The 18748-nt window shown below is 47.7% G+C and overlaps 1 protein-coding gene across 12 annotated transcripts in view; it reads right to left on the reverse strand.

Annotated features, from left to right (window-relative positions):
* LOC137422651 (tumor necrosis factor receptor superfamily member 6-like) overlaps positions 1-18187 on the reverse strand; it is a 163170-nt gene extending 144983 nt beyond the window's left edge. For 3 of the 12 annotated variants that reach the window (XR_013622647.1, XM_078773133.1, XM_078773135.1), the window contains exons 1-5: positions 17962-18096; positions 15925-16027; positions 10598-10718; positions 5617-5710; positions 5330-5461 (exon numbers count right to left, since the gene is read on the reverse strand). Coding sequence is in view for 10 of the 12 variants with exons in the window: in XM_078773133.1 (XP_078629259.1) it covers positions 5330-5461; positions 5617-5710; positions 10598-10642 (271 nt within the window). In the remaining 2 variants the exon portion in view is untranslated. Of the gene's footprint in view, positions 1-5329; positions 5462-5616; positions 5711-10597; positions 10719-13660; positions 14143-15906; positions 16449-17961 lie in introns of those variants that run through there. The other 9 variants (XM_078773130.1, XM_078773134.1, XM_078773131.1 and 6 more) reach the window with 6 other exon arrangements.
* Between the last annotated feature and the right edge of the window lie 561 nt (positions 18188-18748).

The following is an 18748-nucleotide window of genomic DNA, read 5'->3' on the forward strand; positions in this document are numbered from 1 at the left end:
TGGGGAAAAACCAACCTTGGACTGGTCAGCTGTGTCACCATCACCATAGCACACTGCTCCACATCTTAAATGGATGCAGCTACTCACTCTAAAATGGAAGATACAACTGGTAGTGGTGCCATGACCAAACACTAAGAATGATTGCATCAGGCCTGGCTCCTTCTATCAAAGATGCAAATACGAAGACCAGTATTGTATCAAAGCCAAGCGCCATTCCCACGATTGCATTCCGTTCAGCTGATGGTACATCCTACAGGAACCCAGCCTCGCCACTTCCATGGGTAGAAACATAGGACATCCTACAGAAGGCTAATGAGTGGATGTTTCTGATGGATGAAGACCATAAGCCAATCGTGTTCCCTCCACAAATTACGGAAACTGCCAAACTGCCTGATATCACCATCTATTCGGCAGTAACTAAGAATGTCATCAATATTGAATTGACAGTCCTGATGGAGGAGAACCTGTCTATTGCATATGGCAGAAAGAAAGGCAAATACGAAGACCTGGTAGCTGATTGTGAACATGGAGGATGGTCTGTAAACGACCTTCCAGTAGAAATAGGACGTAGAGGATTTTACAATACATCTTTCAGCACATGCCTTGTCCTTTAAGGCATTCCAAAAGGAAAGAGGAAGATTATTATGGACACCGATTCCAAAATGGCCCTTAGAGAAAGCTATGTCACCTGGATATACAGAACCTCAAAGGTCTTCAGACAAATATTATTACTTCCCACACCAGAAATATGCTCTGAGGGAAGAGGGACGGTTGAGCGCTCATACACCGGTTTAACCCACCAAAGTCTGGTCTGAAGTCCAGGAACCTCAGAGTATAGTTTCGAGTATAGTGTGGCGGACACAAAAGCCCACTGGCATGGTGACATCATTCCGCGCACCAAGTGGGCGGTGGCCACGCCCGAGGGGTAGGCGTGGCCTCATGATATACACCGGGCGCGCAGCCCGGAGCGCGCCAGTGTTACAGTGAGCTCCTGAAATAAAGACGCTTATAAGTTACCGCTTGTCCGCTTCCTCCTTGCTCGCAAGCAGCGCGCGTAACGCCGCGCTTTACTGGTTACCCCCTCGACGTTGGATCTGCCGGCGCGATCCTTCCACACGCGACACCATTGCCATGGCCAACTTCATCAAACTTCCCGAATTTTGGGAGGCTCAGGCCGAAGTCTGGTTCGTCCAGGCCGAAGCCCAATTTAAGCTTCGGCGCCTCACCGGCGATGACACGCGCTATTGCCACGTCGTCGCCTCCCTCGGGCCCGGCACGGCCGCTCGAGTTGTGTCCGTCCTTCGCCACCCACCGGACGGCCACAAGTACGAGGCACTCAAGCGGCTACTCCTAGCCACGTTCGGCCTCACGGACGACGCACGGGCCGACCGCCTCCTGGATCTCCCCGAGCTCCGTGACACGCGCCCGTCGGTCCGAATGGACCATATGCTGTCACTGTTGGGCGACGAAGCCCCCGGTTCTCTATTCCGGGCGCTTTTCCATCGCCAACTTCCAGCGCAGGTTCGCCTCGTGTTGGCCGGGACCGGGCTAAATGAACCCCGAGCATTGGCAGCCGAGGCGGACAAGTACTTCGCCGCTCCGGACACGCGGGCGAGAGTCGGCATGGCCGTCGCGGCCCTCGTGGCTGATGCTGCTGATGCTGCTGATGCTGCTGATCCACAGCATCAGCTTATACAGCATACGCAGCATGCTGATATGCACCTCGTGACCGCCGCCACGCCCCGCCCACCGCCGCGGCGAAAACCGCCACCGCGGGGAAACCCGCCAACTCCACCGGCCTGGCGGAGCCAGCAGCGCTCCTCCAGCTCCACCACCTGGTGCTGGTTCCACGCCAAGGTCGGCCACGTAGCTCGGCAGTGTCATCCGCCATGCTCCTTCAACAGGTCGGGAAATGCCCGGGCCGGCGCTCAATAGTGGCGATGAGCGCCGGTCGTTCGAGTAGCCTGCTGTTCATAACGGACACCTTCTCCGCGCGCCGTTACCTGTGCGACATGGGAGCGCAGGTGAGTGTCGTTCCCGCCGGCACGTCAGACAAGCACGCCGCGGGTGGGGGCCCCGCGCTGCTTGCCGCGAACGGGACGCCCATCCGTACGTACGGAAAACGCTGCCTCTCTCTGCGGTTCGGAGGGCAGGTTTTCCGATGGACGTTCGTCACCGCCGACGTGCCCATGGCACTGCTTGGCGTGGACTTCCTGTGCGCTAATGGGCTCCTCGTCGACGTCAAGCGCAGACGTCTTGTCCAGGCCGAGACGTTCAGCTCGCTCGCTTGTGCGTTGCCCAGCTCAACGAGCAGCTTGCCAAGCGGCTTACCGAATGGTTCGGTTCCGGCCACGTTGGTCTGTACGCTTCCGGCAGCGGACGCATTCACCCGCCTCCTCGCTGGCTTCCCGGCCCTCACGTGGCCCACCTTCTCGGCGGGGGCCGTAAAGCACGGGGTGGCCCATCACATCCCCACCGTCGGGCCACCGGTCTATGCCCGGGCACGCCGCCTCGAGCCGACGAAGCTGGCGGTGGCAAAAGTGGAGCTAGGCAACCGCTGGCGTTCTTTAGCCGGCAGCTTCGCCCACCCGAACGCCGTTACAGTACCTTCGACCGCGAGTTGCTCGGGCTTCACTTGGCGGTCAGGCACTTCCGCCATCTGCTCGAGGGCCGTGCGTTCACTGCCTCCGTCGACCACAAGCCGCTGATCTTCGCGATGGGCAAGGTCACCGAGCCGTGGTCGGACCGGCAGCAGCGTCACCTCTCGGCCGTGTCCGAGTACACGACGGACATCCAGCACGTCGAGGGGAAGGACAACCCGGTGGCGGATTGCCTTTCCCGGGCCGTCGCCCACGCAGTCCACCTCGGCATCGACTATGCCCAGATGGCAGTGGACCAGGCCGCTGACCCCGACGTCCAGGCCTTGCGGACTGCCGTCACGGGCCTCCGCATTACCGAGGTGGCGTTCAACGACGCGGGCGCAGCCCTCTTGTGCGATGTCTCCCTCGGGCGTCCTTGCCCCATCGTGCCCGTGGGCTGGCAGCGCCAGGTGTTTGACGCCATCCACGGCCTGTCCCACCCGGGCGCGAGGGCCTCCCAAAGGCTGATCGCCGACAAGTTCGTCTGGCATGGCCTCCGGAAGGCCGTCCGCGGCTGGGCCAGGACGTGCCTCGGGTGCCAGCGCGCCAAGGTGCACCGGCACACCCAGGCCCCGTTGGCCCCGTTCACGGTGCCGGAACGCCGGTTTGACCACGTCCACGTGGACCTGGTGGGACCTCTGCCCCCCTCGCGGGGTTTCACCTACGTCCTCACCATGGTGGACCGCACCACCCGGTGGCCGGAGGCCGTGCCCTTGGCGTCGACAATGGCGGCCGATGCCGCGCAGGCTTTCATCGCCACCTGGGTCACCCGGTTCGGCGCCCCCTCAGACATCTCGTCCGACCGCGGCCCCCAGTTCACCTTGGAGCTCTGGGGGGCGGTCGCGCAGGGGCTCGGGGTCCGGCTGCACCGAATCACGGCCTACCACCCCCAGGCTAACGGCCTGTGTGAGCGATTTCACCGCTCATAGAAGGCCGCGCTCCGGGCCACCCTCCGCGACGGCGGCTGGGTCGACAGGCTCCCCTGGGTCCTGCTGGGCCTCCGGACGGCGCCCAAGGAGGACCTGCGCGCATCCGCGGCAGAGTTGGTCTTCGGGCAACCGCTGCGGGTGCCGGGCGAGTTCCTCCCCGACTCCACGGCACCATGGTCCGCGGCACAGCAGCGCTCCGCTCTGCAAGAGACCGCCCAGAGGTTCGCCCCGGTGCCAACGGCATGCCACGGGCACCCACCGACGCACGTCGCCCCGGAGCTTCGCACGGCGGAGTACGTCTTCGTCCGCCACGATGCCCACCGGACACCACTGCGGCCCCCGTACGACAGGCCTTTCCGCGTGCTGGAGACCGGGGCGAAGCACTTCACCCTGGACATCGGCGGTACTCCTGACCGCGTTTCGGTAGACCGCCTCAAGCCGGCCCACCTCGACGTGGACCATCCACCGCCAGTGGCCCGACCCCCACGTCGGGGCCGCCCCCCTGCGGGCGGACCCCCGGCACCGCCCAGCCCCGCCGCCACGCTGCCCCCCGGTCCTGCACCCATCCCAGGGGCAGCCAGGGGCATCCCACCTGGCATCCCTGCACCCCGGACGCCGCCGATCGCCAGGGGGCGCTTCGGCCGGGTCATTCGTCTGCCCCGCAAACTGGCCCTCCAGGTGCGCGGGAATTCTGGGGGGGGCGCGTGTGGCGGACACAAAAGCCCACTGGTGTGGTGACATCATTCCGCGCACCAAGTGGGCGGTGGCCACGCCCGAGGGGTAGGCGTGGCCTCATGATATACACCGGGCGCGCAGCCCGGAGCGCGCCAGTGTTACAGTGAGCTCCTGAAATAAAGACGCTTATAAGTTACCGCTTGTCCGCTTCCTCCTTGCTCGCAAGCAGCGCGCGTAACGCCGCGCTTTAATAGTTTCGTTTCAGATTATTGTTCCAGGCAGAGATATTCTGCAACGAGGTAACGATTTTTTTTCCTGAAGTCATCTTCATTATTTCAGGAGTGCTCATCCTAAAAGGGGTGATTCGAAGGCTCCGAAGACAACTGTGCTGGTGTTTCACCAATGAATTACCCCTTTCGACATCAGAATCAATAGGCTTCTTCCTCATGACAAACGCTACCATTTGGTGTAGATTGGGTTAAAATTGTTACCTGTAGTCGATTGACTGACAGACAGAATAACACACGTGACGAACAATATGCTGTCGTTGAAAAATCCTCGATTTTCGCAAGTTACAAACAGACAATCACAGACCAGACTAAGCAATATACTTGCAAATTTTCAATTTCGCAAGTGAAAAAACACCGTTGGAGGCAGAGGTAGATATCCATTCCATGTTAAAGGATGAAATTCCACTACACAACTTAACACAACACAACCAGCTATGTCGTTGTGGATGAAAATTCAAATGCCGATAACAAATGTAAATTTCATGCTGGGAAGAATGTCATCACCAATCAAAACACAAAATTATCGATCTGCGTGGGTGGCAAAATAGGTCAAAACAAATAAGAAACAAAATACCTGAAATGGTGATTGTTCCGCCCTCGAGAGAAGAGAAGTTGATGTTTCGGGCCATACCTGCTTCATTGGAAGGTAAGGCCTGAAACGTCAGCTTTTCTTCTCTCCATGGTGGATCAATCACCACTTACGGTATTTTATTTCCCTGATATTTCATACTTGGTTGTGTTTGAGCTTATACTTTGAGTAATTCAGTGTAAATGTAAACAGAGTAGAATAGTTTACCTGGGTCACACACACGACATTCCTTGCATGTTGACATGTTGCTTTGCTCGTCCATGTACGTTTTCTCCATTTCACAAGGGAAGCACAAAGGATTACTTCCAGGATGGTGACATGGCTTATACATGTATGTTCCTGTGAAGTATAAAACCAGATGGATTAATTGAAAAATTCCAGGATGGTGACATGGCTTATCCATGTATGCTCCTGTGAAGTATAAAACCAGTTGGATTGATTGAAAAATTCCAGGAACATGCAAAAAAAACAATGGAATTCTTATTGTAACTCACCCCTGGGACAAAACAGACAGCAGACCCCATTAGCATCATTAAAGAACTGATTTGCTGGACATGGAGGTGAACTTTCTGTTCCAAAACTAGAACCCTGAAAACACAAAACACAACAATCATAATGTTGATTCGTTTTCATGATGTATTTGTCCAATGAATAATTAAATTATTCATCTTTAAAATTGAATCGGGGCGATCAAATTAAAATTAAAGATCAAATACTGTGATGAAGTCATCTGAAATGTCATAATTTTTTACTTCCTTCCTGATCAAGTTCCAGGTTGTTTTATTGTCCAATCAATGCTCTTATTGAAGAAAGCAGATTCAAGTTTTAAACATTGTTTGTTTCAATCCCCAGCCGAGTCATAACAAAGACTATTAAAAAATAAAATAAAATAAATAAATAAAGGTACGTGCTGCTTCCTTGCTTGACACTCAGCATTTAATGGGATGGGACCGGACAAAACAATGCGGGGAAGGCAATGGCATCCTACCCAGTGTAACCCTCGTCAATAAACCTGAAACAGAGTAACCTATGTCAGAATTTTATGTACAAGTTTTACATTGTTGTTATATCCCATTGTTCCTCATGTAGTTTATAGTATTGGAAAAAGATATTAAAAGGGAAACACAAGGAATTCCAACCTTTTATCAAATGGGAACGAACTACACAAAAGTACATTCACAAGTTGATCGTTTCACATAGTTTTTTGTCCCCCGTCGCACCGCGGAGCGAAAGGGGGACGATGGTTCTCCCCTCCGTCCGTGTGTCCGTCCGTCCGTCCGTGCGTGCGTGCGTGTGTGCGGGCGTGCGTGCGTGTGTACGTAAGCGAAGGACCGCATTCGAATTTGGTGTGTGGGTGCACCCCACGTCAAAATCCAAGATGGCCGCCGCCATGTATGTCTGAACCATGTGAGCGGAATATCTTGAAAAATAAGCGAAGTACCAACCTCTAATCTGGTGTGTGGGTGTATCTAGGCATAAGGAAGAACCCTATTGAAAATTAGGTCGCCACGTCAAAATCCAAGATGGCCACCGCCATGTATGTCTGAACCTTGAGCTGAATATCTTGAAAAATAAGCGACGTACCAACTTCTAATCCGGTGTGTGGGTGTATCTAGGCACAAGGAGGAAAGCTATTGAAAATTGGGTCTACACGTCAAAATCCAAGATGGCCGCCGCCATGTATGTCTGAACCTTGTGAGCGGAATATCTTGAAAAATAAGCGAAGTATCAAGTTCTAATCTGGTGTGTGGGTGTATCTCGGCATAAGGAAGAACCCTATTGAAAATTGGGTCGCCACGTCAAAATCCAAGATGGCCGCCTCCATGTATGTCTGAACCTTGTGAGCGAAACATCATATCATAGCATGTTTTCTGCGTCTTCCACTTTGTCAACTCACATCACTTCCCCGACGGGGGAACTAGGCGTAACGCTTATCTAATTTAAATTGATGTCGATCTAACTAGTTCAACCTTCAATACGAGTTCACTGACAAGGAACTTCAATGCAGGAGGAGGCCATTAGGTCCATCAAGCTTGTGTAAAGGTTGCCAATCTATGACTGTCCATGTTTTATCCTATTAAAATTCTGTGCGTAAAGTAAGGAAGAAAGAACATCCCAGACTCAGTGGACGCTCACCATTGCACCACAGTGTCTATAAAATCAATAATCTGTCTTTGGGATCACAACAGCAGTGGCACCAAATTATTTTACTTTACCCAGTTCAAAGATTAGTATCTAAAAATAGGGGCAATACCCCAGGGCACTCAACTGGTAGAATAAACTAGTAGAAATAATAAACAGTGCACTGACTTAAGGTATTTTAAACCAATTTCAATGGTTGCTCGAAGACAGGGCAGCATGTAGAATCATACTAACATAATCATAATACATTAAACAAACAAACAAAAAATACAAATTTTGGGGGCCAACCAGCCCTCCCTGACTTCCACCCCCCAACCTCGTATACCTCCTCAGACCCCAATTTTTCTAATGCCTTGAACAAACATTGGTACATCACGGGTCATTAAGGTTGAGGTGAAGTTTCATTGAAATCGTGTATGGCTTATGTATATGTAGTTTCTGAGAAAAGAGCAAATACCTACTTTGCGGGCACCCCAACCCCACACCTCCGCTTAGGGTGTGATTGTTTTAATGCCGTGAACAAATTTTGGTACATCATGGGTGTTGTAGGTTGTAGTGAAGTTTCATCGAAATTGTGTGTGTAGTTTCTGAGAAAAAAAAACCAAATACCTATTTTGGGGAGCAACCCCCCCCCCCCCCACCCACCCCCCAGAGACCACCTTAGACCCCGACTTTGTAATTACTGGGAACAAAGACGTTGGTACATTATGGGTGATGAACGGAACGTAGTGGTCAAGTTTCATCGGAATTGTATGTGTAGTTTCTGAGAATAAATCAAATACCTATTTTGGGGAGCAACCCCCCCTCCCCCACCCCCCATAGACCACCTTAGACCCCGACTTTGTAATTACTGGGAACAAAGACGTTGGTACATTATGGGTGATGAACGGAACGTAGTGGTCAAGTTTCATCGGAATTGTATGTGTAGTTTCTGAGAATAAATCAAATACCTATTTTGGGGGTCAACCCCTACAGTAGACCCCTTCAGCACCCAATTTTTTTTTTCATGCCGTGACCAAACTTTGGTGCATCACAGTTGGTGAAGGTTGTGGTCAAGTTTTATCCAACTTGTGTGTGTAGTTTCAGAGGAAAAAGTAAATTCCTATTTTGGGGGTCAAATCTGGACCCACTTTGATCCTCCGTAGATCACCTTAAACCCGGATTCTGTTAATGCTGTGAACAAACTTTAGTCACAACATAACAATAATTTGTGCCAAATTTGGTCACGATACCCCTCAGCGGTTTCGAAGAAGAAGTTGCGAGTGTTTATGGACTGACGATGCGCCATCGCTTAAGCTCCCCTGAACTTTGTTCCAGGTAAGCTAATCGATGGAATAACATCATTAGGAAGACAGTTTATCTGCCATTCAGAGAAATGGAATAAACATTTCATGTAATGAAAGTCAATCTGCCTGAAACAAAAGTTACTTCCGATCCGGCATATTGGTTTTTGATATTGATCCAATGCAAGGTGATCTGAATTAAATTTTACAAATACCGTTCCTGGTTGGAATCTGATCCAATGTGATGGTGCATGTGTCTTGTTGAGAACAATATCCTTTAAAATGGACTGTTATTCTTCTTAACTTTCTTTCAGAATATCAATTTGTTGAACAATTTACAATAGTATGTAGTATCATATTGTCGTGTCGCCCAGCGATTAAGACCACTGGATGACGAATGACCGAACGTTTTTACTCCCAAGAAGAATTCCCAAAATCTTGGTGGTTATTTTTATAGCACGCATGGGAAGGAAGGCAGCGAAGGCGCTTACCTGAACGAAGCACACAGGTTTATTCCCAAACCCACAACGAATAAACAACACAACAAATGAAAAATGCCACAATAATGATTTAATAAAATAAATGCAAGATGAAACGAGAGAGGTTCCATGGAACCTGAACTCAACTTGTCTCTATCTATATGGTTAGAATATACATAATAGAACCACAAACTATATAGTTTATATGTGCTAAAAATATATGACAAAACATGCTTTTCAATATGGCCGCCCTCCCGTGCCCATTTTTGGGCGTGCAATGCCCAAATGCAATCCCAAACTAGTTTATGTCTTAAAGATGCTGCATAACAAGTTTCATCAAATTTGATCAATATTTGTGACTTTTAGAGCGTATACGTCGAATTGTTTACAGTCGACAGACAGACAGATGACAGATGGACGACGGACGACAGACACTGGGTTTCGACAAAAACTCAGCTGGACATAGTCCAGTTGAGTTAATAAATGTTGAAGTAAACTAATTGCAATTCCTACTTTGAGGATCCTCCACTCAGATTCGAATACGAACACACAGTGGAATGATAAAGTAAAATAAATATTCTTTTTTTAATATCGTGCAGCCACTTGGCTGGTCCCAACGAGTTATTTTGTAAAGGTGACTGTGACGGTCCGGTCCCAATGCCTCCCACGCCGGAACACCCAAAATGGCGCCAGCCGGTGATGAGCACAGAGCCGTCAAGCAAGCTGTGAAAACGGCCCTCTTTTGCTCTCTCGCTCTCTCTCTGTCCCTCCCCCGAACGGCACAGCCTTCAGTCCACCACAGGACCAGCAATCTCCAAAACCTTCATAGCCACCACCGCAGCTAAGAGCTCCTTGCTCTCAAATGCGCACACCAAAAACTACCACACCACACGAACAGAGAAAGATGGCGCCCCCTCCTCCTCGAGCATATCACCAGAGAACTACTGAGAGAGAGCCAAGAGACGCGCTCTTCACCCTCCATGTGAAGACACATAAACAACCTTAAGCTCCAATTTCCCTACTTAAATACATCGAGATGCCTCCGACGCATCCATGGTCCATGCTATGCCAATACGATCCTATCTTTTATGTAGGATTCCATCATCTACCCCCACAAACGTAACAATATCAAAACTGCTTCCAAGTTGAAACAAATAAATCCAGTTTATCGAAACTATGCACACAAATGAACAAGCATGTCCAGCACAAGTCATTCCCTGAACATATATTACGTACATAATTAACTACCACCAGTGTGAAACACATGTACACACGTTACACCAAATACAGCATGTACATGTAAATTACTTGAACCTTAATTGTTACATTCATCCCCAGTTAGACAGTTAAGGAGGTGAGATAACAGACAACATGAGCTTTCCTTCTTCCCACAGTGCACCTGTTATCCAATTCGTCACGATGAAGGCAAAATACCAATATCACATACTCTCTTGACAATTGCAAAATTGTCAGAACAGAACATGGACATAAAAAATACACAGTTAAAAGCTTGGAACAATATGGCTTTTTGTGTATCTATTGAGAATGGTGGAACTGTAAATGAAACGTACCGTGATGAAGGTAATTAGAAGAAGCCACCACAGGAGATCCAACATGGCTTCCAGAATGCAACGGTTTTATTGGTGAAAGATTCTTCTCAGTTTGGTTCACTCATTTTTCAATGTTTGTATGCTGGGGAACAAGCAAATGATCACGTGACTGCAAAATTTTCAGTTCAAGGCTTCATCTCTAATGACGAGTTTCCTTCATCCCTTACATCATTTCCATTTCCTGTGTCCACCCCCAATTTTTATGCATCATTAGTATTCAGGTCACCTCACAATACTCCAATTCCCTTTATGAATATAATTAATACTATTTAATGTATATTGACATCAACTAGTCATGAAAAAAACAACATGATAAAGCTGCCAAAGTCCTTGGCCCACACAGGAGCTCGGCAATGTCTGCTTCCATGAAGAGCAACTGGGGTAAAAAAAAGCTTGTGGGGGAATTTTGTGGACAGGGTTGCATACAATATAATCATCAAAACCTGTTAGACTTTCAGAGGCAAGACTAGTTGTGGTCTGTATTGCTTGTGTGAGGTGAATTGCATTCCACACTTTCCCATCACAGAGTCTGTAGGTAGCAGGACCTCGATGATCGAGGATCTTTCAGGGTTGGTGAAACTGTAGTTTGACCTTCCATGTGGAATCTCGGTTTACAAACTTGAACAAAAGAACCACAATGAAAGATGGGAGATTTGCTCCATGGTACTTGTCTGTGTATAGTTTAGACTTGTTTTAACCCTTTTGAACACAATGTCTCATGTCCCAGTGTTTTGCAGCAGGTGTTCTGGTCTGTAGGCCATCACTTCGCAATTCGGTGTGTAGTGTACGTCCGTGTACACTCCTCCTCCTCCAAACCTCCAGGAGGTCAGAGGTCAGACCTCTGAGTCCAGGACTCCAGGAGGCTCCTGTCTGAGACTCCAGGACTCCAGGATTCCAGGACTCCAGGACTGGTTTTTAAACTGAGTTCAAACTCAGCGGGATTTCTTCCGTCGTTTGAAATCATTCCATGAAAAAGTACAACTGGTTCAAGCTAACATAGGCCTTTGTCTGTAGGTCATCGGAGTACTGCTTTCCTCTATGAGTTGGTGCCCCCTCAGCATATCTGTTTCTCTTGGATTCTGTAAAATCTAAAGCGCTCAACATTATTGCCATCTCCCCCCATGAAGAAGCACGTGACCTATTGCTCTCACCTCACAGACAGTTTGGAGGAGACCTCTGGTTTGGAGGAGGAGCAGGAGACCTCCTGGAGTCTGAGCCTTAATTCTGAGTCTGAGTCTCAGAGACTGGAGTCTCAGGATTCCTGGAGTCAGGATTCCTGGATTCCAGGACTCCAGGACTCCAGGATTCTGAGTCTGAGTCTGAGTCTGAGTCTGGAGTCTGAGCAGGAGACCTCTGAGTTGATCAGCCATCCCACACTACCCAGTTCCTCACAGGGCCTCCTCACCTCTTTAGTACCACAGCAACCCTCTCCCTCCCCCATATGTCCACAGCACCTCCTCCAGCTCCTCACCTCCGCCTCAGTGCTTCCGAACCAATGCTCTGCAGCTCCTCCACAGCAGTGGCAGATTAACGAAAGCACGGGCGTGTGGAGCCCATGCCCAGGTATCCACAAGCTCAATGTGGGCCCTGGAAAAGGTGGTGTGCGAGTCATGCAACCCAGGTAATCACATGGGGCCCTGATATAACGAGGGGCCCCACATGACCAAAGATGGGTTCTGATCTTTCGAGATCTGATCCCCACATGACCGAAAGTGGGTTCTGATCACTTTGCCGACAAACATTAACATGTGAGTGGTGATAAACATTGCAAAAAGGGAATCCTCCATCTCAAGGAAAGAAAGAACTGTCACGTAATGAATCCATTAAAAAACGTTTTCCTCTGATCTTCAACTCGACAAGACTTTTACAAATCGAGGGGGTGAGGTTAGTATTAGCAGAGAAAGAGAGTGGAACAATAACTACGTTTAATTTATACAAATGCAACAATAATCACAATACATTTGTATAATTCCTAATGTTAAAACATATCAATATTGTTTAGCAAATCCACACTCGTTGTAATCTATTGTGCAATCACAAAACAAACCCTCATGAGTAAATGGACTAACCCAATAACCCATGCGCACGGCAGAATTTTGCAATTTTTTTTAAAAATCAGAAGTGTGTCCAAGCACCTGTGGCAAGGTACAAAACCACCACCCAGTGGTGCTGAAAAACTAAAAATAGCTCAACAAAAGGTGAAAAGGGGTGGAAAATCACCTAAAAATTAACTTTTTTCATGACAAAAACGGCAGAACCAGAAAATGGTCCTGGGTCCAGCACATGTGGGGTGTGTTCCATGAACAAGCAGCTTGGTATTGCTTGCCAAGCCAGACATTCCTTATCAACAATTATTTCATTGGAGTGGTTGCTCGAGTGTTTAAGCCATTTGTCGAGCACTCCACAAACCTTTAGCTCTTCCATAAGCCTCGTCTGTGCAAAAAAAAAAAAAAAAAACCTTGGCAACTGAGCACACCTCTGCAATTGCTGGGATGTGTTCAGTCACCAAGATTTGGCCACCTTCTCATGGAATTTCTTTGTGTCAAGGTGCAAAAACGCAATGAACCATGGGAATTCGTCCAATTTTTTGCACTTGAGTCTAAAGCAACCTTGGCTGAGCGAGTGTGAATATAACATGGAGGGAGTTCTCTTACTCGTGATACAATTGAAGGTTCTAAAGCATCACTCGTAATACCCTCTCCCACCACAACCAGGGGCATTGCTACGATGCCGAGGCAAACATAAATATGTTTGGCAAAACTAACCTGTTAATTTTGTGTGTATTTTATTAACTTAACTTGGTGAAACATTGAATAGAGTCTGATGTGTTGATGCATTCATGTTTTTTGGGAGGGGGTGATGTTTTGGGCCAAAATATTTTTTGTCTAAATCCTAAACCAGGGTCCCCCCAAAGAAAATCTTAATCCACCTCTGCTCCCCAGTGCCCCCTAACACCTCGCTCAGTGCCTCCCAGACTCCCCGCAGGTCCTCCTACCCCTCACGTCGCAGCACCTTTCCACCTACCCACAAAGACCAACTGCAGCCGCTCCACTTCCCCCAGGCCCTGCAACGCCTCCCCACCTCTGCAACACAACAGGAAAACCTCCCAAGTGTTTCTCTACAGCGCTCCTGCAGTGGAGTGTCAGCTTTGTTAATTCTGCTAGAATGCAATGAAACATGAGACCAATTAAAGAAAATCACCTATTTTCATTACCAATACCTGAGCCACTAATCATATCAGTCATGAAACTTCATCGACCAGAAGGAACTAAGTTCTTGGTTCTGTGTTCTGAATATACATAAAGGTAAGAGTTGAAATTACGGAACAGCAAATTCGCAAAAATGGCCAAAATTCCAAAAACGTGCTTTTTGACCCCAAACGCCGTGTTCAAAGTGCTGTACAAAAACTACTGCCGGATCGTCGAAGTAATAACAGGTCATTAAAGATTCGGCAACTATTGAGCTGCAACATATCGAAAATTTGAGTATTTTTTAAATCATTGTCACAAAAATCGATTTCTCGCTACCTTTTACCATTGTGGAACCCCGGCCTTTGTTGTCTGAACTCCAAGCAGATGGAAGGTGACGGAGGATAAATTTTATGGTGGACAGAGGAGAAAAGAGGATATGCAGGAGAAGCATAACTGGTTTTTCAGACACGTGTACTGATGCCATCCGGTCCAGTTACAGAATCAGTCGAGCGTTGCCAGAAACTTAGTTACCCACCTTCTCATGTGCAAAAGGCTAGGAGCAGTTGGGGGCACCTACATCAGGTGCTTACAGGGAATGAGGGTTTTGGGCACAAGATTTGGAAGTAAACAATCAATTGAGGCTTTCGGCCTTTCCACGAGCAGTCAGTTGTGGTGACATTTGAAGTGAGTGAAGGAATTTGGGAGAGGAAGAAGCACACTACACACTACAGAGACAGACAAAACTAGTTTGGTACTGATAGGGTCTCAACCTTAGTAGTGATCAAAACCAAAGCCATAAACAGGCTGATCAATGTCGTGAGTGAGATACGATGTCCGCTGAGTAAGTCTCGTCCCCGGATTAATGTGTGAGCAAAAAGGAAATAAAAATGGCCAAATTCCAGCCTTTTTGGTAACTCTGTGATAGAAGGTGGACGGAGGTTATGTTTTGTCCCCTGTCTTTGTCTGATGTCCGTCTGTCTGTCTGTCTGCGAGGATGATATCTCAAACAGTAATTGACAGATTCGGACAAAAGTTGGTGGACAGGTTGGGTGTATGTCAGAGACGAATTGATTACATTTTGGTGAAGACCCGGATGAGGATACGAGAATTTTATAATACTTTTACAGTGATTCTTCATCATTGAGGGATGGGGCCAAAAACGATACATAGCAGGATACCTCAGTTACAGATGGATTGGGATGAACTTTGGTGGACAGGTGAGGTATGTGACAAGGATGAATTGATTCCATTTTGGTGAATATCCGGATCAGATAATTTTTGGATTTTTACCTCTGTCCCCTAATTTGGACAGAGGCTGTTTTCACCCGTCTGTTTGTCTGTCTGTCTGTCTGGTCTGAGCAGGATATCACAAAGTTATAGATGGAATCAGACTAAATTTGATAAACAGGTAGGGTGTGTGACAAGGATGAATTGATTGGATTTCGGTGAACATCTGCATCTGGATACGATCATCTTTTTAAATTTTGCATCATTGAGAGATGGGGCCGATTATATTATCACGATATCGTAAAAGGTTGTGGATGCATCTGACAAAACCTGAGGGATGAGTTGGGCAGGTGACAAGAATGAGCCAATTAGATTTGGGTTTCAAGGTCCATATGCGGATCTGTCCCATCAGTGAGATACAAAATGTAAACACTCCAGCGTGGCTCAGGTATGCGCTCTACCAAGTGCTGTTCTGGTTACCTCCACAACTGAGAGGATCAAGGTTATGTTCTCCCCTGTGCCTGTTTGTTACCTGAGAAACTCAGATTTTTCATGAATACTGGTGGGTCGCGTGCGTTATTCTGTCTGTCTGTCTGCAGGTCAATCGTCTACAGGTCATACTTTCAAACATTAAACGGTAGAGTTGGTCATAAGAAAGAGCGTATTTATTTTGAGGTCAAAAGGTCAACATAGGCCAAAGGTCAAAAACTTTGTCGAATTCCTAAAACTATCAATTTTCATCCGATTGAGTTGAAATTTGAACAGGATTTGCATATCAGGTGACGAAATTAAACCTACAATTATTTTTTAGGCCAACATGGGCGAAAAGATCAACCGAGGGACGGCACACACCTTGATTTATCACCGTACCTGTGAAACACCAGGCGGGCAGTTTATAGCTGGGTCTTGATTCAAACCCAGGCTAGACAGGTTATAGGTGAGTGTGCGGCGGGATGTCCAGTTTAATGTCCACCTGAGGGACGGCACACACATTGGTTAATCACCTTACCTGCAGCAGACATGTACACCCCTCGGCTGGTCATTCTGTGAATGATTAAGGAATATGTAATAAAGTTTGTTATATTCATATTTGATTGGTACACCTGTTTCCTCTGGGAGCGGCAGCATCGGTCTTTCCTCCTTGGGATATATAGACTATAGTAGATCTTGGGTCGGACCTCAACACCATCAGGTGTGTTTATTTACCAAGTTTCTTGTGGAGTTCTCCCCACGTGGTTTAAACATTCGAGCAAGCACTCCATTAAAAACTGATAAGGAACGGCTGGCTTGGTAAGCGCTACCTAGCTGCTTGGTACCTGAACATTTTCCTCTCTTTTAGTTTCGTGTTCAACAGCATTAGCGACTTTTTCAAAAGGTAAAATGTCCGAGTTCGACCTTCACCTTCCTAAATGAACAATATTTTTGTTTTCTCTCGACGTTAATTGCGAAAAGGAAAAGATAAACCAGTTATAGTTACAATGATAATTTACTATTTGTATAAAAGGTGAAAAAACGTGATCATTATTCGTTATAAATTACACACAAACACCTGAGCAGAGTTACCAAACATGGAGGTTACAAAATGTGCACGGAGGTTTCCCTGAGGCTGAAATCTGTTGTGAATGTAATGACGTTTTGTGTGTGAACTCCGCCCACATTCGGTGGTCTGCCTGGAATGCCGCCAAACACCTCTCGTCTCGGTTTTTCACCTCTCCGCCAAACACCTCTCCTCTCGGTTTTTCACTTCTCCTCTGTCACCATTTTTTTCTCGGTTCATTTATTTAATTACAATTCTCAGGTGATCCTCTCTCCAATCTCTTCACGTGAACCGAATTTCAAAATTTAAAGGACGGATTTGAGCTGAGCAGTTGTTACGAATGTTAGAAAGGTGTTTATTTGATAAAGTATGAATGAATGATCGTTTTAAGGCCATTTTCCCCGCTGGAGAGGGGGGTAGCCTTGCTCCTGTTTGAGGCAATGTTTTTATGGCCGGATGCCCTTCCTGACGTTAACCTTTGGTCGCCTCTTGCAATGCGCAGGGATACGGTGTACCTATTCTAAGCCGGGGTACACACCGGGATCATTCATCCCAGCAAGCTGGTACTCAATTAGCCGACCTCGGAAGGATGACAGGCTGAGTCAACCTCAACCCCCCTGGCATTAATTCAGCGATCGATCGGGATTCGAACTCAGGATCCTAGGATCCCAAGCCGGCACCCGAACCGCTAAGCCAACACCAGGCTTATTTGATAAAGTATAAATACAATATATATTAAACTGTCTCCGGACAGTTTATGATCAAGACCGAGTTCTGTCATTTTCCAAGATGGAGATTAAAACCCAAGCCTGTTCTTAGAAATGGAGCCGCGTACCTGTTCGACTTGTTACCCTTTATCACGTACCTGTTCGATTCGCTACCCTTCATCACGTACCTGTTTGATTCGCTACCCTTCATCACGTACCTGTTCGACTCGCTACCCTTTATCACGTACCTGTTCGACTTGTTACCGTTTATCACGTACCTGTTCTATTCGCTACCCTTCATCACGTACCTGTTCGACTCGCTACCCTTTATCACGTACCTGTTCGACTTGTTACCCTTTATCACGTACCTGTTCGACTCGCTACCCTTCATCACGTACCTGTTCGACTCGGTGCCCTTCATCACGTACCTGTTCGACTCTCTCCCGTTTATCATTGTTCACATTGGAATCCTCACATTCCTTCATACTCCAAAAAATATGAATTACCGTCCGTGGGATTCTCAACCGACACAATCAACAATTAATCACGATTTGTACAACACCTGGTAATAAAGGTGGACATAATCCAGAGTTAAACATGAGATGATCTCATGTAAATTGTTATAAACTCCATCACAGGTTTCCTATTCATGTAATAAATTACCTTTTATAGATCCTGATACAAGACCCGATGAAAAGCTCCGTGAATTGTCGATCACGGTCGGTTTTACGTACGGAGCCCGGACGGAGCGGAGAAATAATCACGAATCGTGCCGAAGTCACCCAACAGCAAAATCCCGCCCCCTCGCGTCTTCAGCAACAAAGTCCAGACCCGACACAGCTCGCCACAACATTCCCTATGTTACTTGTGGCGTGTCTTCTGGTTGTAATGGGCGGGGAAATAATCACGAATCGTGACGAAGTCACCCAGCAGCAAAATTCCGCCCCCTCGCATCTTCAGCAACAAAGTCCAGACCCGACACCGCTCATAGAACTCACAAAGGAAAGCACCTATAGGGAAATTGAGCCCAAACGGTTATCTCGAGAACCACGTAACTGCGGAAGCTCAAACCGGGCTTGAAACGTGCGCATCCGAATATTATACAACATATTTGTTTTTCGGTTCGATTCGGCCAAAGAATAGCAGAGATAATTGCAATTAAGTGAGCCGTGACGTCACGGAACGCGCCGCCGGTAATTATATGATAATTTATGATAATCTATGCAGCACGACATGGTCCTCACGTCACACAGGGCGCCTTTGCGGCGCAAAACAAAACATTTCCCTGTCGCCATTACTATCGTTTTGAGCGCACGGTTCAGCCCTTCAAGAAAAAGTTTATTTTGTAAAATCCTGGATAACAACGAATACATCCTGGATAACAAACTGGACTTTCTCTGTCTCACCGAAACCTGGCAACAACCTCTGGACTACTACACACTTAACCTCA

This window comes from Myxine glutinosa, chromosome 2 (genome assembly GCF_964187855.1).
Source record: "Myxine glutinosa chromosome 2, kmMyxGlut1.1, whole genome shotgun sequence".
Classification (NCBI taxonomy): domain Eukaryota; kingdom Metazoa; phylum Chordata; class Myxini; order Myxiniformes; family Myxinidae; genus Myxine; species Myxine glutinosa.